Consider the following 22,351-nt stretch of genomic DNA (forward strand, 5'->3'; position numbering starts at 1 on the left):
TAATGAAACTAATTTTGTTTTTTGACCTTGGCCTAGAATAGTGTAAATGGAACTGATTTTGTTAATTTATTTCAGAGCATTGTAACAACATCTATGTTAACCAGTGATACTGACACAGTGCAGTATAACTGAAACTGATTTCGATCAATTATTTCAGCACGTTGTAGCGATACCTATTTTGAAGCTATGATATTGACATAGTGTGGTATATATGGTACTGATTTTAACATTTTATATTATTGTACATGAAACGTATCTTACACACTAATTTAGGATTTTTAAGGTACATGTATGTGGAGTTGACTTTGATCATTGATCAATTAGTTTTGTTTTTCACACGAACGCTCTCCATAATAAGATGAATATGTTTTCTTCGCGAAGTTATAATTTCGGTCCGGTGTTCAACTCGTGTTACATGTGATTCTGTTACAAGATAAAATAAAGATAGTCTTTGATGAATCCATGAAGAGGAATTTCATTTCTCTCTGTTCATCATCTGAAACCTAGTGCTTCTGTCACAAGTGAAAACAAACAAAATTCTTTGCTGTGACCTTTGACTTTTCAACATCGCTTCAAGTTTTGCGAGTTTGAGCGTGATATCTGAAACATAAGGCTTCTTTTCACTAACCTGTCCGATGTTCCTGAAACAAGATGACCATTCAGGGATGAAATATCAAACTGGCTTCGACTTCATTTTAGAACGAAAATTATCACATGATTTTCGAAAGAGAATAATTCGTAGAAGACGGTTTAAGTACCTGATTCCTAATACATGGCTCTAATTGTTAATGAAGAAGAGATTCGAGATAGAATCGTTTTACACTAAGAAGTAATTGTTGTAGACTAAATGATGGCTGTCATACATAAAACAATGATTGTCGTCAATTAAAGAATGGTTGGTGTACGCTAAGCACCGATTGTTGTACATTAAACAGTGGTCAGTGTTATTTTAGTTCTTTTTAAAGCAGTTTCCTGTTTTAAACAATATTAGGTGAACTGCATAAAATAATCATTCTAAATATTATACACAAGAAATACAAATACAGATATTTTGAAACTAACGAAAAAATTATTACATATAGTGATTCAGTATTCAGTTAGGTAATTTACCTAAAATCCACAGTAACGTCTTATTAACCATCTATATCCTAAACATTAAACAGATCATTTGAAGGAAACCTAATCTGTTTGGTTAGAAATCATCCTCTGTATACACTCAGTTAAGATACATTAACTGCTACGATTGGTTTTCTCTTTCACTTCTTTTCACGCCTTGTAGATCCGTCCAGAATATGTGTGTTTTCCCCTGGATTTTGCAGAATGGAGGGTAATGTTTCACTTAAGACAGTACGATTTATATTTCTATGAAAGACCGTACGACCTCCGAGTTCAAAATGAAACCAGAATGCACTTAAAAAAAAAAATGTTAGGGAAATTTAGCGATTTAATTACTGAATTATATAAAAAAACCATTAATTACTTGTATTGCCACGACAGCAAGGGCTATAATGAGGTCAGAAAGAAATGGCTAGAGGAAAGAAAGTTTATCATTAAAAAGTGATATTAAAATAGATTAAGATGGCATTTACAATAACGGAAGTTTAAGAAGGTAATGTAACAACTTAATGTCGTTATGTCCTGCTACTTTTGAATAACGGAAGTTTAAAAAAAAAAGTTGGTCGATAATTCCGCTTTCCAAGTCACGTCTTGATGAGACGTTTCTATAGCAAGTTTTCTTGCATGCTATACCGTTAGACATTTCTGTCATGATAATTTTTCATTTTAACATTTTACTACATCCTTACCTAACAGGCTTTTCCGTCACCAGGTTCATCATAACTATATATTTGCTGTCTTTACATAGCAGGCGTTTTTCTCACTCGGTTCATCAGAACTATATATCTGATATCCTTACATAACAGGTGTTTCCCTCAATAAGTTATTTAATTAACCTAAAAGTGGGTGTATCAGTTTAAACAGTCTATACCACAAGAAGAACAAAACTATCACGATTCAATAGACGTTATTTTTTATTAATGAAAACCAACAGTATAGACTACATCAACTTTAAAATTAGTTACATTTCTATAACAATAAAACAAAATGTGTTATTATGCGATACAAACAATCTAATTCTGATTTGGTCTTGAATATGTTTATCTCAAGAACACTTTGCCAAATTACTTTATATAATGGTTACAAATGTTGACTGATAAACTGGAACACACGAGTTCTACTATGTTAACATCAGTCACCAGAGGTAACCAATTTTTCTTTTGTACTAATAGGTTAGCGCAAAACGTATCACGGATTTGTTAAAGATAAAAACAACTTATAAAAAAAGATAAAAGACCGTTCAGGTGATAAACGTACACATAGTGGTATGAACGCTAATAATAAATTGAAAAAGGACGATTTAGAAGCATAACAAAACAGGCTAATGTACTGTTTAATATATTAGCATAATGCTTCTATACCCAGGTAACAATATTCTAATAGTTAAGCAATCAGAAAAATTTTAACTTCTTAACAATAGTTTTTAACGTTAGGTTTTTATTTCCTTAAATTAGCATAATAAAAAAATACTGTTCACTTGTGAGAGGGAAGTTAACTATTTTTGAGATACAGTTTTCTATACATTTAGAATTAGAGTTAAGAATAACGCTAAAAGGTTTAACAAACCTAAATAACCTGCTATTTCTAATAAACTTTGAAAAACAATCACTTATATAATAAAATTCTTCGCTAAAATTAAAGACTTTTTATTTAATAACAAAAATAAATAATACATTAGAAGAATCGCCATCTTCTGTTCTAATTTTCTTAAGTTTTTAAATTAATACATATAACGTTTCGGGAAGGACACATCAATAACAAATGTATCTCAGAACGACTGGTATCGGTATTAACACTTATTACAAACTCTTTCTTTCTTTAACTGAAGATGACCCAAAAAGGTCGAAAGGTTGTTCTCTGCTTATCAATAAAAGTGTTAATACCCATACCAGCCGTTCTGAGATACATTTTTATTTCAAAATCTTCGTCATCAAGAATCAATATTCTGTAATAACAAGGATTTTAAACAGTGTCCTGGAAGTGAATATATGCAATTAAATTAGGAGAGTGTCTGTCATTACATCGAAATGATGAACAGCACTAAGAATTTATAGATAAAAACTACCGTAAAGATTACTGACATGAACAGATAAACGTATTATAATTTTGTATAAGTAAATATCAGAATTGTCGTAAGGGGGACTACTAACATGAAAAATGTAACTTGAATTTCAATTCAAGCTACACGATATATATATGCACTAAATATCCCTAATTTAGCGGTGATAGACTGAAGAAAAGGGAGCTAGTCAACATCACTCATAATCAACTCTGGGGCTACGCTTTTAGCAACAAGTAGTGAATTTGACCGTTACGTAATTACATTCCCATGGCTGAACGAGTAAGCATGTTTGGTGTGACAAAGATTCGGATCAGTGACCCTCAAATTGCGAGCTGAGCACCTTAGCCACCAGCCCAAATACTAACACATGTTTGACATATTTAAATTAAATTATTATATTAGTTTTTCAAGGGGGTACCTATAGATTGAATTGTTAAAAGCCACACCTTATACTTTCAACCTCTTATTGTAAAATCTGTGCATCTAGCCAAACACCCTCACTTTGCAACTCCTTCCAACACTATTGAAACAAATTTAAATATATTATAATTTTGTATTATAAATATATTTTAAGATTGGTTAAAACTGTCACCATCAAGACAACCTATTCTTTACATATTAGGTGTTCAGTTCTTTATGTTGCCCAAGATATACAAATCAATCAATAATACATCCCTTTCAATTTATTTTTTTACCTTAATACAAACATAATAGCAGAAATGGCGTCTGCTAAACTTCCTGTTCATTGTTAGGCCACCAAAAAAAACTTGAGAAAGACCAACTAGTATACTAAAACTTACATTGTAATAGAAGTATATTTTAGGTTGAATAAATATACACTCGTTTCCTTGTTAATATGATTAATAAATATTACATGTAAAAACAAAGTTTTTTTTTACAATTCCCAGGGGGTGGTTAACAAAATTTATTTTTAAATATATTCTACTTGGGTCTTTAAAACTGTACAGTTGTAAAAAAGTAACAAAAACAAATAACTCAGAGGTGATACCACATTTGCTAATTTTGATAATATATACTTTTAGTATAACAATCAGCTCTACTAAATGACTAGAATTTCAATATAGTAAATTGTATAAACACACATACACAGAAATTCTGGCAACTATCACTGAATCATCTTCAACAATTTACTTCAGTTTTACACATAACAATAATAATTAAACAGATCCATTGTTGAATAAATAAATAATTTAAAATATTCACTACTGAGGCAGTGATTCATTCTGTGTTTTGCCTTTACTACTCTATTTCAAACATTTTCAATATCAGTTAAAATAATTAGATGTTATCTATTATCTAAAATTTCTCTGTGTTGACTTTATGAGAAATTACAAAATATACAAGTTACCTAGCAACAGGTACTTTGTATGGAACTCATTCAGAATAATTTATAAAATACACAAGAGTTTCTTAGCAACTATTATTTTGGCTGTATAAAGTGAAATGAAGGAGGACTATTTTTCATGTTTAATTTTGATAAGTCTGTAAACAGGTGGTGCATGGTTTAAATCAACATGGTTCAAGAATCTCTGGCAGCACTGAGGATGTTGTGTATCCAGTATTGAGAAGACACTGACAAACATCCAAAACTGAGAAATAGTAAAGGTTTTTAGAGTAAGAACTATCCAGTACTGTGGAGTATTGATTTATTGCAGTGTAGGAACTATTTAAGAATGAGTAACAGTAAGATTTTGTAGAGTGACAACTACCCAGTTCTGTGGACTAGACTTACTGTAGTGCAACAAATATTCAGTACTAACAGAGGATTAAAATAAAGTGGATGTACAGTGTCAGGAGGGATGAAATATTACAGAATTATATGTATATCTCAGGATGACTGGTGTGGGTATAAACAATTTTACTAATAAAGCAGAGAACAATGTTTTGATATTCTTAGGTCATCTTAAGGTGACCTATTAAGGTTGAAACATTATTCTTTACTTTATTTGTAAAAGTGTTAATACCCATACAGCCATGCTGAGATAAATATTTACTTCAAGTAGGTTTCTCGTCATCACGAAGAATGATATGTAGCCAGTATTAAGGGCTATTGAAATATTACAACATACATATTCAGAATTGAAGGGCTGTATGATACATGTTGAATGTCAACTCTGAGAATAAAATTCAAAATGTAATAATTCAAGTGTTCATCCTACACATGATTTTCAAGGAATTTTAAAATACCATCAATAAGTGAATCTAACGAAACTCCAGTTTGTAGTGAGATACTAAGTTGTAAGAGTAATTCACAGGGGTGAGTTGTTTATTCTGTTATATTTAAAAGTACTCTCTGTTTGCACATGAAGAAAAACTAGGATGTCTTGTATTGATGCAACAAGTTTCGGGTTTTATTAAAAAATTCATCCATGTATGAGTATTACTACCAAAATTAGGCTACCCATATAAGCATAGTAGCTAGTCTTAAAACTGTTGAGAATTACAATATTTTGATTAACTAACAAAACGTGCTAACCTATGAACACATTGATTTAGTAAATCCTAGTACAGACTTAAAAAATAAACTGAAGTATCTGTATTGTAACTAATGTTTCTTAAAATTAATTATATCAGTTTGACTATTATATTTAATTTTCAAAATTTTCTGCTTAAGTTTAATATTAAACTTACTGAATTGTGTTAATTGATTTTTAATGAGTTTGAACAAACCAAAATTAGTTATTTCTATATTAAACTATGTTCTGCTTTGTGCGAGTTAGTGGAAAATAATGTTTTGTTCAACATAATAAATGTTTCACTTGATGGCTGCCTAACAGGTCGTTTTTAATCTATGCATATTTCCTATGTGCAGTTGTGGGTATAATACTGTTGGATATTGGAAAAGTAGACAAGATTATTCAAAATAAATAAATGTATGTATATGAAAACAGTACGTTTCACCTGATGTACACAGTAATAGGCTGGTTTGCAAAAACAACAGATAACAAGTGTTAGTCAAACAGGGATGACTACTGGGTCAACTATTTTACTTCAAACAAACCCTACTCTTGGTGTCTTCATTACCACAATGATATTTATTAATCTCTTTTCATCTTTTTGACTTCTTCAATATCCTGAAATATAAAACATCAGTCAAATTAGCAATACCAAAACTCTAGTGGTTACTGATATAACTAACGAAAGACTGTTTTGTGTGTCATTCTAAACTTGAGCATAAGCCAACTAATCTCTTGTTACTTAACCCTAATGTCTCAAACAGGAAACCTCTATCTTGTTAGGTGCATTATCTATCTCTTGTTATTTTCATTAAAAGTACTGATTATCTAGTAAGTGCACAGAATTTTTTTAACTTCTTATTGTGGTTTATTATTGAATTAATATATGCATTTAAGACTAACTGAAACCTCAACTAGTCAATCCTTAAGAAATTATCAGGATTATGGCAAAAAAAAATTGTCAACAGTGAGGGTATGTCCAGCTGATGAAACATTACATTATAACATTTATAAGATGAAACATATGTAATTAGCTATACTGATTTTTAGTTACATTCTAAATATTTAGCTTTCTCTGACTCTAAGTTAATATTAATCCACCCTAATATCATGAAAAGGAAATCTGTGTCTTGTTACTCAAACATAACTAAATGATAGAATTCTATCATGTTAGTTAAACCTAATGGCATTAACAGGAAGCCTGTATCTTGTTACTTAACATTAAGTAAGTGATTAAAGAGTCCTGTCTTGTTGGTCAATCATAACAATTTTAACAGGAAACCTATGTCTTATTACTTAATCCTGAAGACACAAACAACAAGCCTGTTTTTTATTACTGATCCTATGAGCTGTAAACCTGTTTCTTTCTCCTTAACTCTAAATCAACAGGAAATCCATGTCTTGGAACATAACTCTGTATGATGAAAAAACTCATGACTTGCTACATGTGTGATCACAAAACGTATGTCACATTATGCAACTATATACAAAAAAGATATTGCAACATGCAACATAATTGTATATTAACAGGAAAGACATTTCTTTCCACTAAAATACATTTATATGGCAAAAGCCAAACACAAGTTAGTGAAAAAGGTATTCATTTTTAGCATCCCAATCCAAAATTGTGGAGCATTTACTATAACCTTGGCTCTTTATTAAGGAGTGAAGATTTCTAGAATATTTATAAGCACATTTGGTTTCTTTATACACTGAAAAAAAGGAGAAATTACAACAGAAATACATCTTAGGACATTTCAGCTTAAAAAAATTAAAAACTGAATTTGAAGTCAAAGTTGGGCACAAAACACAACCTTGACTGAAGATGTGTATTTTAGATACCAAGTTAAACTGGTAATTAAGTGAGAACAAAAGATACAGGTAGACATCTAAACAAAACTTGTAATAAAAGGTTTTATTACAATATTAATTGTAATATTAGTTTTACAATATTAACTGTAAATATTATTTACATCATGCAGGATATGATGGTATCCTGAAGTATCATATTTCAGGATGATCTGAAATACTCAAAGACATCTGATGTCTAAACCAAACTGGTCATGAAGTGAGAACAAAAATACAGATTAAATGTCTAAACCAAACTGATTAATAATGGTTTGTTTGTTTTGGAGCCACACTGGTACCACTGCATGTATAAAACACCATATTTTTAGTATTTTAAGTATCTAAACTAACTGTAGGACTTCATGAACAGACAACAAAAATACAACACAAAATAAAAATTAATGTTGCACTCAAACCAGTCATTATGTGAGAAGAAATGCAAGTCATGTCTCCTAAGATAAAGTATTTTACTGTAGTGAATTTTAATTAATAAATAATTGGTACTTAACAACCTACTCACCTAGTTTTGTTTTAACCTGTTGGACCTACATAACAGCCTCTTCTAGAGGACCAGATTTTTAGATGTATGATACACACATCAAGGTCTCTCCTAGAAGTTCATGTTTGTATTGTTTGTTACACATACCAAGCTCTTTCCTAGTTCATGTTTCTAAATGTTTGTTACACATGATGGTATCCACCTTAGAGGTTTACGTTTGATACACATACCAAGATGTATCCTAAACTTCATGTTTGTTACACATAACAAGCTCTCTCCTAAACATTCACCATTTTAAATGTTTGATACACACAACAAACTCTCCTAGAAGTTCATGTTTGTCATGTTTTTAAATGTTTGTTAAACATAATGGTGTCTGCCTTAGAGGTTCATGTTTGATACACATACCAAAGTCTTTCAGTTCCAAGGAAATATGTAAAACTCTCACTGGTGAAATCTGAAATATTTGTGTTAACCAGGTTATTACTAAAAGAAATTTCTAATACTATAATGTCTGGAAAAGATAGTACACATGCAATTTTCCCAAAAAAATGGGGAAGAATTGGGAAATTTTGGTTTTTACAAAAATAAGGAAAAATAGGGGATGTCAGAAGGTGTGCAAGTTAATATATGAAAGGAAAACTATATTATCATGTCTCGACAGTGTAATTCATAACAACAGAACAGCTAGAAACATAACTGTAAACCTTTTATTTATGTACTAATGTGTAAAATTCACATGTTACTCATGTGATTTATGCATTAAAAGCAATATCAAATTTGAAAACTGTAAAACATATTTAATATAACTTATTCATATCACTAAAAATAAATCGATGGTACACACTTCATCTGATTAAACTTAAGTCAAATTAATGGAATTGGTTCTATATCTTAAAGCTTTGTTTATAGCCATTAAATTTGATACAAATGTCAATAAAAATAACAAGTGAGAGGAATAAAAATACTCCAAAATTAAGATTTTCAGGCATGTTTCCTTTTTTGTAAAATGGATACGAGACTGAAACTTGTGAGACTGTGTTTACAAAAGAACACATGGCATAATAAAAGGTGCTTTAAATTTCTGGTACAAATCTCACTAATTCATTTTCAGAAGCATGCATTTATAACATCCAGACTATTTTATAGTAATTACAAATGAAGAGAAGACATTCTCCTATTAACAGAAAATTTAAACAAACACTGTCAGCAAATTCCAAACAGAAACCAGATATTTTACCATTGATAGTAAATCCAAATATATGGTATCAGAAAGACAAACGTCTTAACACAGGCCATCAAAGCAAAAAATAAAATAAATTTCGAAATGTATCACATTATATAAATGTACAACTGTTCAAAAATAAATATTGATTACTGTAATCACTTAGAAACAGAAATGAACGAAGATTTCTCTGAATCATGCTTTTCAAACTAACACTATGTGAAAATGAAAACATCCAAAAAAATCACAAAATTAAGCTAGAGTTTTTTTTAAATACTGTTAATATTGTGATACTACCTGAACGATCTATTTCATAGTCACTACAACTAGGTAAGCCCCCGATGGCTCCACTCTACCATAAATTAAGGTAGGTCCCTTAACAGAATCTGTGCAATTCACAAGAGATAACAGTACTATCCCCTTAAAATACAAAACAATAACCTTTTCATACTCTTCCCTACATTTTGTTGGTTTGTATCAACTGTTTTTTGAATTCTGAGGGCTAACTAAACTAGTTGTTTCTACCTTAAAGTGACAGACTGGAGGAAGATCATTTGTTTCCAACTCTAGTCGAGGAGTAGAATTGACTGGTGCATCATAACACTACCATGGCTGAAAACACAAGCATGTTCATGATTGGATTTTAACGTGTAACCTATAGATTGTGAATTCAGTACTTTGGCCATAAAGTACAGATTCAAATTTGACATGCTATGGTTAGTGTAGTATAAATAGTGCTAGTGCAAGTTTTTTAAAACCACCTCCACACAATAAATTTGTCATAATAATAATAATACCAATGTTATTCTACCCTAGAGAAGAAAAAGTCCTATAACAGTTCCTAGTCCATTATTTTTTATGTAATAAAATGTACAACATATCAATGATACTACACCAAACCTTTATCAGGATGATCTGAAATGGCCTAATGGTTGCTGATAACACAACAGTGACTGTACTTTACAACTAGTAACGAATATACTAATACAAATATCAATTAACAGATTTTTATGGAGTCGCTTCTCGCACAAGAGTTCCCAACTTACTGACATTTGTTTACAGCACATGATAGTAACACATGCATCAAGAAAAAATGTTCTGGACAACATTTCAATAACTTAGGCGTAACATAATATCTTGTAATAAAATCACAACCAATTTAGATATAAAAAGTTGAAATCTGTATTCAGGACACCCATCTATTCCTCAGTTAAGGTAAAGAGTAATGAAACCTAACACTCCTGAAATCAACAGATAGTTGTACTAATAAATCATCATATGTTTACAAAAAATAAATATACAAGAAAGACATTATTTAGATTCTACTGTACTTATCCAAGTTTACAATTGAGACAGAATTAAATGTGATTCACTTGCTCATGTATCCTGAATTTAATAATTCAGTGTGTGATTCATTTGTCATTGGTTGGGTTTTCTTATGACCTTTCCTCTATCTGTCAATTAAGCTATACTAGGAGACTTTTCTTTCCTAAAAATTTGACTGTCTTTTACATACAACACTTCAATAAAATATGAATATTTTCGTCCTGCTACTACATATAAAGCATCACACTTAAAAAAAAGGTTTTACCACTGAAACCTAAATTATATTATTAGGTTACACTGTAGGACTACTACCTTGCTGTCACTCAAGTGTCAAATATTGAACATTCTAAAACTGTTGTTACATGTGCCATATCTGCACTGAGAAAATTAACGCTGAGAAACAACGTGTGCTCAAAGCAACAAGAATAAATAACAAAAAATGCATGTGTAAAAGAAAAGCTAAAAACAAAAGTGTAGATGGTGAAATGTTCAGGTTTCACAGTTGTTTCATTTGTACTGGTCACTCACTGTTCTACTGCATGTAGAATGTCACTAGGGAGGTCATAGTTCTGTTAGGGAAAAAGCAAAACAAGCTGATGACATACCCAAACTAGCCAAACAATGCAGGAACATCAAATCATGCTAAATTTTTTATATGGTAAGTTTATTCATTAGCAAACACAAATAAAAAACTAACATTGTATAAACTTGTTATTTGCTCTCTTCATTAGTGACTAAACACTTTACTAAAGACAGGTGGACAAACCAACAAATATTTCATCTGTGCTATAAAACAACATTATATGTGATGAAACTCAATGTATTTTAGAATACAACAACAGTATACTCTACAACTGAAGCATTAACTAAGAAATTAAATTTTCAGCAGGAATTAGAACTGGAAGATTAAGTATGTTGCTTAATGTAATTAATTAGTTAAGAACATTAATAAGCAATTACTCATCAATACCATTTATGTTAATTACTGTTGTGTAAAATAACTGATTAATTAAAAGTACAATACCACCTATTAATATGAGAAAAATAATTGAAACTGTCATTAAATTGAATGATGTCCCAAAACTAAACTAATCAAAATCACTGTTTTTGATTGTTTAAGCTACCTGGAGTCAAAGTCTTGTCAATATAACTGTTCATTAATTTAAGTTACTGGTTTAGTGTTAAGAAAATAATCAGTTATTCAAAGTGAAGGTTTCTCATTTTTAATTTTCTCCAATTATCCAAGTAACTGGTTGATTGGTTGATTTAGTGTTTCATGGCACAAAGCAGTTAGGCTATCTGCACCAAACGTCCAGTAAAAAGGTAAAAGTAAATTCAGTAAAATTCATAAAAAGGAAATTAAGATAAAACAAAACAAAGTTAAAAAATAAATAAATAGTATAAAACCAATGTTTACATCTAGTCTACAACGTCAAGAGTAAAACTGCAGTAAGTTGTAAAGGACTTTCTGTAGCGTGACTGTAATAATCATTACTCGCCAGGAAGACTAACAGGTAAGTACAAAAACCACCGTCAGTCACCTGAAGTTGGCCTTTCCAGTCCTGGTTTCGAGTTACTTAATGTTACAGTCTGTTTCTAATTTCAAATTGAACTAGATGAACTGTGATTTTTAAAAGGGAGCCACATTAAAAGGTATAAAGTATAAATTAAAAAACTTAAATGACCTAAAAAACATTTCCAAGGTGGACAGTGTCACCATCACCAATAACACTGTCTAACGTTATGGACAAACCTTGGGACAGAACATGCTTAAAATGGTGCTGTCATTGTGAATCATAATGATGACAAGAAAGTAAAATGTGGCTTATTATGATCTGAGTGTGTTATACAAACTATGCACTGGTGCATCAGTTCCAGATAAAAGAAAATGAGGAGTTAAAAAACTGTGACTAATGCATAGTCGAGTTAGAACAACTTCCTCTTCCCGATCTTTACGGGAACAAAATGGCCAAAGTCCAATATAGGGTTTTATTTGAAAAAGCTTGTTTTTGTGTTGCTCGCTCCATGTCGAGTGCCATTTGGCACGGAGCCGAGTCTTGAATATAGGACCATAGCCCATGTATGGGATAGGCACAGCAGTGATAATGCCAGAGCAGACAGACTTAGCTGTAGTGTCGGAGAGCTCGTTCCCACGAATACCAACATGGACCGGTATCCAGAAAAACTGGATAGAAGTAGATGTTAAAGAGAAATGGGCCAGTCGATTTTGAATATTGGTGAGAACAGGGTGCGAACCAACGTGAAGCTAGTAGAGAACTAAGCAAGTCAGTATGAATTGTGCAGTTCGAGTACTGCTTAGCTTCTATGTGATTCAGGGCAAGAGAAATGGCATACAGTTCAGCAGTGAACACAGAAGCTGTAGAGGGGATTTTGCACGCAACCACCAAACCACAATAAATCATGGCAGAGCCCACACAGTCACCTGATTTTGAACCATCTGTATAAATAGGAATGGAAAGATGGTTCGAAAAATGTTCAGCAAATAGCAGACAGTATTTCCAGTCAGGAGTGTCTACATTTCTCAGATGACTAAAGATAGGTTACAACTGGGGACTGTAAGAAGCCATGGTGAGATGGGCTGACCAGTGGATACAGCAATGTTATCCAAGGACAGACCCAATTAATCTAACTGCATCTGGATATGAAGGCCAAAAGGAGCAATGGTAAACTGTCTGGTCTGAAAATGCATGGCCCATTGAGGAAGGAAAACACAACCCCAGGTGGGATGCTTTGGTAAGGAACGAAGTTTCAAAGCATATAGTAAAGACAGATGCAAATGGTGGAGGTGCAAAGAAGGTTCACGAGACTCGACGTATAAGCTCTGAACTGGGGAAGTGCAGAAAGCTCCAGTGCAGAGCTAAAGTCCTCGATGATGAATAGGGTCCAGCATCTTTAAGGCCGATGGTCTGGCACAGCAATAGACCAGTGATCCATAGTCAGGTTTTGAATGAATAAGAGCATGATATACCTTTAGCATATAACGTCAATCGACTCCTGAAGTGGTGGTAGAGAGGACATGGAGGATGTTCAGTACTCTTGTACATTTGACCCGCAGCTGCTTGATGTGTGGTATAAAAATTAGCTTATGGTTAAAGATAAGCCCCAAGAACTTTGCCTCAGAGACCACAGTCAGCACAACTTCACCAATATGGTTTCATAGAGAGAGAGAAGGTAAAGCCATTTGCTGTGGTCCACTTCAGTAAACAATTGAGGGCATTCTGTAGCTACTGCTTAATATACCTCATGTTCGACGACTGACACGAGATGCGAAAGGCGTCGACATAGAGCCTGTTTGCAACAGGGAGTTGTTTAGTGATGGCATTAATTTTTATACTGAAAAGTGTGACGCTCAGAACACAGCCCTGAGGGACTCCAAGTTCCTGCAGAAAAGAACGGGAAACTCGGAATTTCCCGTCCATTAAAAATTTTTTAATAAAAATGGACACATGGCCACGTAACCCATATATATGGAGGTCTCGCAAAATGCCATACCTCCATGTTGTCTCATAAGCCTTCTCAATGTCAAGGAATATTGACCCACATTGGATGGGCAAGAGGAGGTTGTTTGATTCGGGGAACCAAATAAGACGAGCATTAACCATCCTCTCTAAGGTCTTACAGAGACAGCTCATCAAAGCAACTGGATGGTAGTTTGAAGGAATCTTGGGATCCTTCCCAGGCTTGGAGAAAGGCAGAACAATAGACTGCCAGGCATCAGGAAAAACATTATCCTGCCATATCCAGTTAAAAACAACCAGAAGGATAGCAAGAGAAGTAGGAGATGATGGTGCAGCATCTCATAGTGTATATCATCAGGCCCAACTGATGTACTGCCAGACCAACAAAGGGTCAGTTTGAGTTCCACCAATGTAAAGGGAGAATTATAGTCATAGAGACTATCAGCTCGATAGGAAAGAGATGATTGCTCTGCCCGAGTCTTGATGGTCAAGAAGGCGGAAGAAGAAGCAGAAGTGCTAGATACCCAGCAAAAGCTTTCACCTAGAGTATTGGTGATACTTTGGGTATCAGTTACTTCCTTACTTCCTGGCCATCAGAGAGCAGGATCAAGAGGGGAACAGAGTGATATTCACTGACCTTTCGAATCTTGTCCCAAATGACTTTGGAACTGGTGATAGAGGATACGCTGGTTGTGAACTTAATCCAAGATTTCTTCTGGCTTTGACGTCTTACTCATCGAGCATGTGCATGGGCCTGCTGGAAAGCAATGTGGTTCGAGAGTGTGAAATATCTACGAAATGTATCCCAGGCTCGTTTTTGAGCCTTCTGTACTGTGTGGCAGGCAGGATTCTACCATGGATTTTCCACTATATAGTGGAAAACGTGTCGAGATTTTAAGAATACATTGAGCAGCTGCTTGTATAATACAGTCAGTTACTGCTGCCACACAATCATCTATTATTGGCTTACAGACAATGGCAGGATCAAGTTCTGCAAGAGCAGTGAAAGAGGGCCAGTATGCCTGATCCAGCTTCCACCAGGGCACACGAGTCAGGTGTCACACGACCATGGCCAGTCTCTCGATTATAGGAAAATTATCACTGCCTCGTGGATTGTCGTCAACCCTCCATGAAAAATGGGAAAATAATGAAGGGGAGCAAACTGAGAGAACAATAGCAGTAAAGGACTGACTAGGAGCATGGAAATAGGTAAAAGAACCAGTATTGAAAAGAGATAGGATGTGATGACAGAGCATATGCTCTACATAGTTACCCTTTCTATCAATACCAGCACTTCCCCAGAGGGGATTATGTCCATTAAAGTCCCCCAGGATAAAAAAGGGAGATGGCAACTGTTCAATGAGAGCACCAAGGTCCGATTGATCATATGTCTCTCCAGGGGACAGATAGAGAGAACAAACAGTGATGGTATGACACAAGGAAACATGGATGGATGTGGCCTCCAAGGGTGTGTCAAGTGGCAAAGACAGGGTGGGCACATTCTGGTCAACCAACAGTGCTATCCCTCCATGCACTCGTCCATCACACAGCCTGTCATTTCTGTATAAAGAAAACTGCCAAAAGGTGACTGTATCAGGAGGTTTCAGAAATGTTTCCTGCAAGGAGAGACAAACAGGATGGTAGGAAGCAACCAGTGTTTTGACGTCATCCAGATTAGAACGTTATCCTCGACAGTTCCATTGTATCAGGGTGGCCATTTTTATTTACGTGTAGGCAAATTGGGCAGAGAACCCTTCTGTTTATGACCATGTCCTCTTTCCTTACTTTCCTTATTCGAGAGAGGTCTATTGACCTCCATGGATCCTGCCCTGGATTGATTGGGCAGGTCTTTACTGTTGGAAGGGGATTCCTGAGACTGAGGACGTCAACGAATGATTGTTTTGCATCTTGGGGTGAGAGAGGAAGATGGATCCGAGGACATGCCTGTACCTGGAACCACAAGATGTGGATCCTGGGGTTTGGTGGAAAGTATAAAAGGACAGAGATAGGTGTTAAAGTTGATTCATCAACTTTTTTAACCATGGAGGTCAAAAGACTTTTCATTTGTTTGGACAATGATTCTTTAGAAAGCACAGAGAGATCTGTCTGCACTCCCACAGTAGCTGTGGAACGAAGTGCAGCAGCATATGTCTGAGATAAGGTGGTGGACAGCAATTTTCAAACTTCAGGATAGGTAATGTTATGAATCGTTTTCAAACACTGCAGCTGTTTTTCTTCCAAACATTTAGGGCAAGAACGAAAGTAGGATGGGTGAGAGCCATTGCAATTGATGCAATGAGGGTCCGTTTCACACTCATGGGCATCATGGTCCTTGCTACTGCAACGAGCACATGACATCTTTGAGTGACCGAACCATTGACGCTGGAAACACTGGAGAGGGTTTGGAATGTATGGCCATACTCTGCAATTAAGATAACCTGCTTTGATGATGGCAGGCGGACGTGGTGACGTAAATGTCAGAATGAGGACATTGGTCAGCACCATAATTCTATCTTTGAGAGTGGAGATACGCCTCACTTCAGAAGCTCCTTGGGTGGAGAAACCAGAGAGAATCTCCAACTCTGGGATGTTCTGCAAATCCCTCTCAACAATAACTCCTCCTGATGAATTCAAAGTAGCATGAGGTTTAACCTCTATAGGTATATCCCCAATTGCCTTTGAATGCAACAGGAGTTCACTGTGTTGAGATGTGGATGTTTCCACCAATATGTCATCAGATCGAAGCTTTTTCACTAACTTTGGAGAGCCAGTAAAACCCTCTAGTCCCTTCTGAATGAAAAAGAGACATTTGCCCTAAAGGTTGTCTGAAAGTGAGTGCAATATAAGAAAATGAGATACAACAGGTGGTACTGATGGTGAGAATTGCTGCTCAGAATCTTCAAGATGTGGTCGTTTACCTATAGTCCGTTTTTTCACTATTCTATTGAGATTTTTAATTGGAGTATCCATAATACAGAAAAGGAAATTTTGGTGCCCACTGACCCCACCCACCATGGAGCCCTACAAGGGGATGCACTGCAATGTCAAACAAGGACACTGCAACAATGCCACGGTTTCGTGAGCACTATACCCAAACACTAGCATCAGATATGATGTCCACAACAGCTGTTGAGAACATCCAACACTGATACTTGGTTGACCCTAGCCAATGTGGACCAGCCAACTGACCCAAGGGGGGCCACCCCAAGGCTACCCGTCTACAGGAATTCAAGGCCAAAGTGGTGTGTTAGGGTTGGACCCCTCAACCACCAGGATCCTCTCCTCCCCTTCACGAGTTGCCGCTCATGGCAAACACGTAGGTGGATGTTTAGATCCCAGAGGAGGTAAACTGAAAGAACAGAACCGTCCCTGGGAGGTAACTGAAATAACATCATTACGTATTCTTCTACATATTGTTTAGACTGAGTTTTCATGCTGAAATCTGGCTGAATGGATGACAACAGCCCTTGGTAGAAACACAAATGTATAGAATGACATTTCCGAAGTCTTCCACCTTCTGCTTTCAGACCTGAAGAGACAGTTGTGTCCATTCAACCAAATTTCTTCAATAACATTATGTTCATTATGCACAAAGATACATAACAGATTATACCTGTTCTGCCATTGCAGGTACTGAACACTGAATTTTTAGGTTCTTATAATAAGAAAATTGATTTTAGCTAAAACTAATGAATGTCAGCTCAAATGTTAACAGTCCTTTGTTATCAGATACATTCTTTGTTAACTTTTCTGTATTAGATATAGCTCAGTATGATAAAGTTATTGCATAAAATTTAACTTACCAGTTATAGAATAAACAACCATATATGATGGAATAAAAAAAAGAAATCTTCAATAAAATGAACAACTAACCCTTAACAAAACCATACAAACCCAACACAACTAATACGTAACAAAACTGGTTCAGAAGGTATCAGTACAATCCCAAACAATAGCATTTAAAATGTTAGAAAAGGCCTAATACATAAGGAATGACTACATTCACAGACAATGGGAGTTTAAATGCTACAAAAGACCTAGTACAGAAGGAATGACTACAATCAAACAATAGTGGTTTAAGTGCTGCAAAAGGTCTAGTACATAAAGTATGACTACAATCAGAGACAATAATAATTTAAAAGCCATCAATGTTTTATAAGCATCTGATAACTTATGATATTTGTAATGGTACTTCTCTAATGTTTATTCCAAACTCTGTAAAACACATCATCTGATAGATGTTAAAGAGGATGAAGTCACAATATTTTTTAAATACTTCATGTGTGTTATCCACCTTTTCAAAAATTCTCCCTTAATTTCTATGTAAGTAATTTATTGTAGGATATAAGCTACAATCAGAATCCCTTGCACAATTTAGTACAAACTATCTACATGCAATTGGTTCCTTTTGGCAGTAACAAATAACATTTTAAAAAATGATAAGTCATCTCACGTATGAAACATAGGCAAATTTAAATAAATCAGCATTAAATATTCATTAAAGCTCATTTACAACTTGAAATACTTAGTTAAACAGCACTTACTTTCATTAAAAACTCTCGCAAGTACTTGTAAGTGTTCTTCACACATTCATTCACTAAGATCAAATCAAAATTCCCTGGTGTATCACCTATATATATATAATTTAAAAGAAATATCACTTCAGTTTACAATAAACATTAACAAAATATTCTACAGTTAAGACAACACTAACATAAATAAAACTAAACAGAGAACTTTACTAAACAAAAACAATGTTTTATACCTTACATTACGAACTGCTGTAGAACTTTACTGTATACACGTACAACAATGTTGTTTTACAACTTACGTTATGAACTACTTGAGAATTCTATTGTGCACTGCATAAAGACATCTTTTAATGAGGAATGTTGACACATATAAAAAAACACAGTTTTAATTAAAAATAAATAGAAAAAGAACAGATATTTAAACAAAATAGTTAGCAAGTCTTAATTTGTGGAGAAATTATTTTACATATATTGAAAACTTACCCTGTACTGCAGTGCAAGCAGTATGTGGCAACCACATTTTATCACAATACTGTCAGTCTTAGAAGTTGAAAATGTTTAAAATCAAGTAATTGTAAAGCAGCCAATCAGATTTCAGTATTCTTGAACCCATGAATGAATCCCACATCCGGATTCAAGAACTAATTAGGAACATATGTACTGCAGAACCCTCTAGCTCAGTCCTTTTTTTACCTTATCTGATGGATAATACATTGAAATAACTGCAGATACTGACAAATATTCATACTATTGAGTCACAAACCTCATTACCACTTACCCATCTGAAAAGTACGTTGTTTATATATACATAGACAAAATATTGCTTTATATATGTATTTTTGTAAGGTTTGGATACAGTACCATATATTTAAAGTTGCCTTAAATTTTACCATATTTCATTTCCCCCTCAGCTTTAGAAAGTCTTCTCTGAATACTTTCCTCTGTCTCTGTTCCTCTTCCTCGCAATCTCTCTTCCTATTTAAGATATTACAAATTACTTTTAGTCACAATATTTATTTACCTGTACTAACAGAATCATTACACTTTCTAAAACAATTCATGTTAAAATATGAATTTTGAAACATACAAAATCTAATACTTCTTCTAAACCTAAATAAAAAATAACCAAAAGATGTTTTCAATTCTTTCAGTTTTAGTAGAAACAGACAAATTAAGTTAAATACAATAACTTATCGACAAAATATAACATTGACTCAAAACAGTCCACACTTCTCTAATATTACAGAGTTGTGTTACATAATAAAACCAAAATAATCATTTGGTCAACAATTTGATAATTCATGACAAGTGGTACCTATAATAATGATTTTGTTAATTAATTAGTGGTTAATAAACACACAAACTTACCAACACCTGCATACTGAAAGTCTCAATAAAACACAAACTTACTAATACTTGGTTTCTGAGAAAGTTAACAAAAAAAAAAAAAAAGACAATGACCTAACAATACATGCATACTAGGTTATTTAATAAACCTAGACTTACCAAAACCTGCATACTGGGTGGCTTAATAAACACACATCGTGGATCAAGGTCCGTTTTCTTTACATTTTTTACACCTTCAACTTCGATGTCTAGAATACAGATTCGGCCCTGTTTTTGTACATCTTTCACAGCGTTTTTGCTGTAAAATAATAAATACTTCTTACTAATGAATAACATGAATATATTTTTTACAACATTCTAGGTATAGTAAAGTGGCTGTAACAGGTAATGAAGAGAACTTTATTACAAGTTTAACATAGTAACACTCAGAATATTTTGAAAGGTGTCATTATTAGGTTTAAAGTAGTTTATCTACACATAAATACATAAAATAATTAAAAGCTTTGTATTAGATATACTATCATTTTGAGTTGCAACTAGTTTTTTTTCACTTTCTCCAAAGTGGAATTCTGGAGAGTTACTGTACATTAATTTATAAATTATGTTTGTATTGTGTGATAATGTATGTGTATTGTTCAAAAAGAACGGCTTTGATCAATTTTGAACTAAATCAGCTCATGAAGGAGTTTAAAAACTTGTATATTTGTAAAGTAATAAAATTCAGTTATTCAGACACTAACATTTATAAAATAACATTGTTTCTTACATATTCTTGGAAAATACCATCATTACCTTGTACCATACATGTTTCCAGAAAACTCCACATATTCTATAAAGTCTCCTCCTTTAATAGCTTTCTCCATTTCATCTCTTGTAACAAAATAGTAATCTATAAGAATATAGAGTGTAATATTTAGGAATAAAAGGAATAATGTGCAAAAACAAAGAGTGTAATCTACAAAAATAGAGGGTATAATATCTAAGAATAAGGTATGTAATATGCAAAAAAGAGGGTGTAACAACTTCATATACCTTTCAACATAATACACTAAAAGTACTATTTCAAAATCATTTTTAATTTAAACAATTAAGCAAAAATGTTTTCTTCTATTCAGAAAATTTTCAAAATAATTCCAACCAACATATTGCTACTACCATTGATGTGTCAATGGGTATATGACAAGTACCCTGTGACCCTACAACTTACAGATTAGTTGGTATATGACAAGTACCTTGTGATCTTACCACTTAGTATAACATATCCAACCCTCTGCAGATTGACCTATAATACTAAATTACAACATAATTTTAGATGGACCTAATAAGTTTATCACTTATTATTATACTTACTTGTGAAAGTCAACCCATTGGGAGAGCCAAACATTCTAATGTACTGTTTATGAAAAAAACAGAAGTTTTAAGATTCAATGGAAAAACTAGCCATTATTATTAAACTTAACTCCTTAAACCCAATTGGACACTTTGAGCATTCAGTTGAAATCTCCAATTTACCCATCAAACAATGATACCAAATGTTCAACAGGAAACATGAGGCTAGTAACTAAACAATGCATTGTGTGGTTACCCCTGATGCAAAGGTAAAAGTAAAATTAAAACAATAATTATGGTAAAAATTAGAAAATAAAGAAAGTTCTCGAAGAAGATTGATTGATTGATTGATTTAGTGTTTTATGGCACAAAGCAGCGAGGCTATCTGTGCCAGATATTTGGTAAAAATTTAAAAAAATAAATAAAAAATAAAAATAAATAAATGTAGTAATAGACATAAATGGAAATGAAGGTAAAACAAAAAAGTATAAAACCAATGTTGACACCTAGTCTACAATGTTAAGATAGAAGGCAGAGTATAAGAAGTTGTAAGGTATTTACTCTAGCAAAAAGGTAATGATCATAACCCGCCAGGAAGACTAACAGGTAAGTTCTAGAACCACCGTCAGTAACCTGAAGTTGGTCTTTCCAGTCCTGGTTCCGGGTTATGTGTCATAGCAACCAGTATCAAAATATAAAAAAATAAAGAAGTTTTAAAACCAATGGTGACATCCAGTCTTCAAGGTTGTAAAATATTTACTCTAGCAAAAGATACATAGCAAAATTGTAGCAATGAAGTAGCCAAATGTCCAGTCAAAATGTAAAAGAATAAAAGTTTTAAAAGACACCAAAAATCGTAATAAGATAAAAGTCAAGTAAAGTCGGAGTAAAATTTGTAAAAGTAATTGAAGATAAAAGCAAAACAGCAATTAAAACAGAAAATGGCGTAAAAACCAATGTTGACATCCAGTCAACAAAGTTGTAAAGAACTACCTGTAGCAGAATGGTAATGATCATAACCCGCCAGGAAGACTAACAGGTAAGTATAAAAACCACCGTCAGTCACCTGAAGTTGATCTTTCCAGTCCTGGTTCCGGGTTATAAGTCAATA

General features: G+C 33.5%; 1 protein-coding gene across 5 annotated transcripts in view; it reads right to left on the bottom strand.

Moving 5' to 3' along the window:
* Window positions 1-2,012: 2,012 nt before the first annotated feature.
* The window catches only part of LOC143234477 (guanylate kinase-like), a 45,834-nt gene continuing 25,495 nt past the window's right edge, over window positions 2,013-22,351 (bottom strand). For 2 of the 5 annotated variants that reach the window (XM_076471866.1, XM_076471868.1), the window contains exons 4-8: window positions 20,704-20,800; window positions 20,071-20,209; window positions 19,455-19,539; window positions 18,577-18,662; window positions 6,280-11,122 (exon numbers count right to left, since the gene is read on the bottom strand). In XM_076471866.1, the coding sequence (XP_076327981.1) occupies window positions 11,078-11,122; window positions 18,577-18,662; window positions 19,455-19,539; window positions 20,071-20,209; window positions 20,704-20,800 (452 nt within the window). In that variant the 3' untranslated portion in view covers window positions 6,280-11,077. The other 3 variants (XM_076471867.1, XM_076471870.1, XM_076471869.1) reach the window with 3 other exon arrangements.

This window comes from Tachypleus tridentatus, chromosome 12 (assembly GCF_004210375.1).
Source record: "Tachypleus tridentatus isolate NWPU-2018 chromosome 12, ASM421037v1, whole genome shotgun sequence".
NCBI classification, from domain to species: domain Eukaryota; kingdom Metazoa; phylum Arthropoda; class Merostomata; order Xiphosura; family Limulidae; genus Tachypleus; species Tachypleus tridentatus.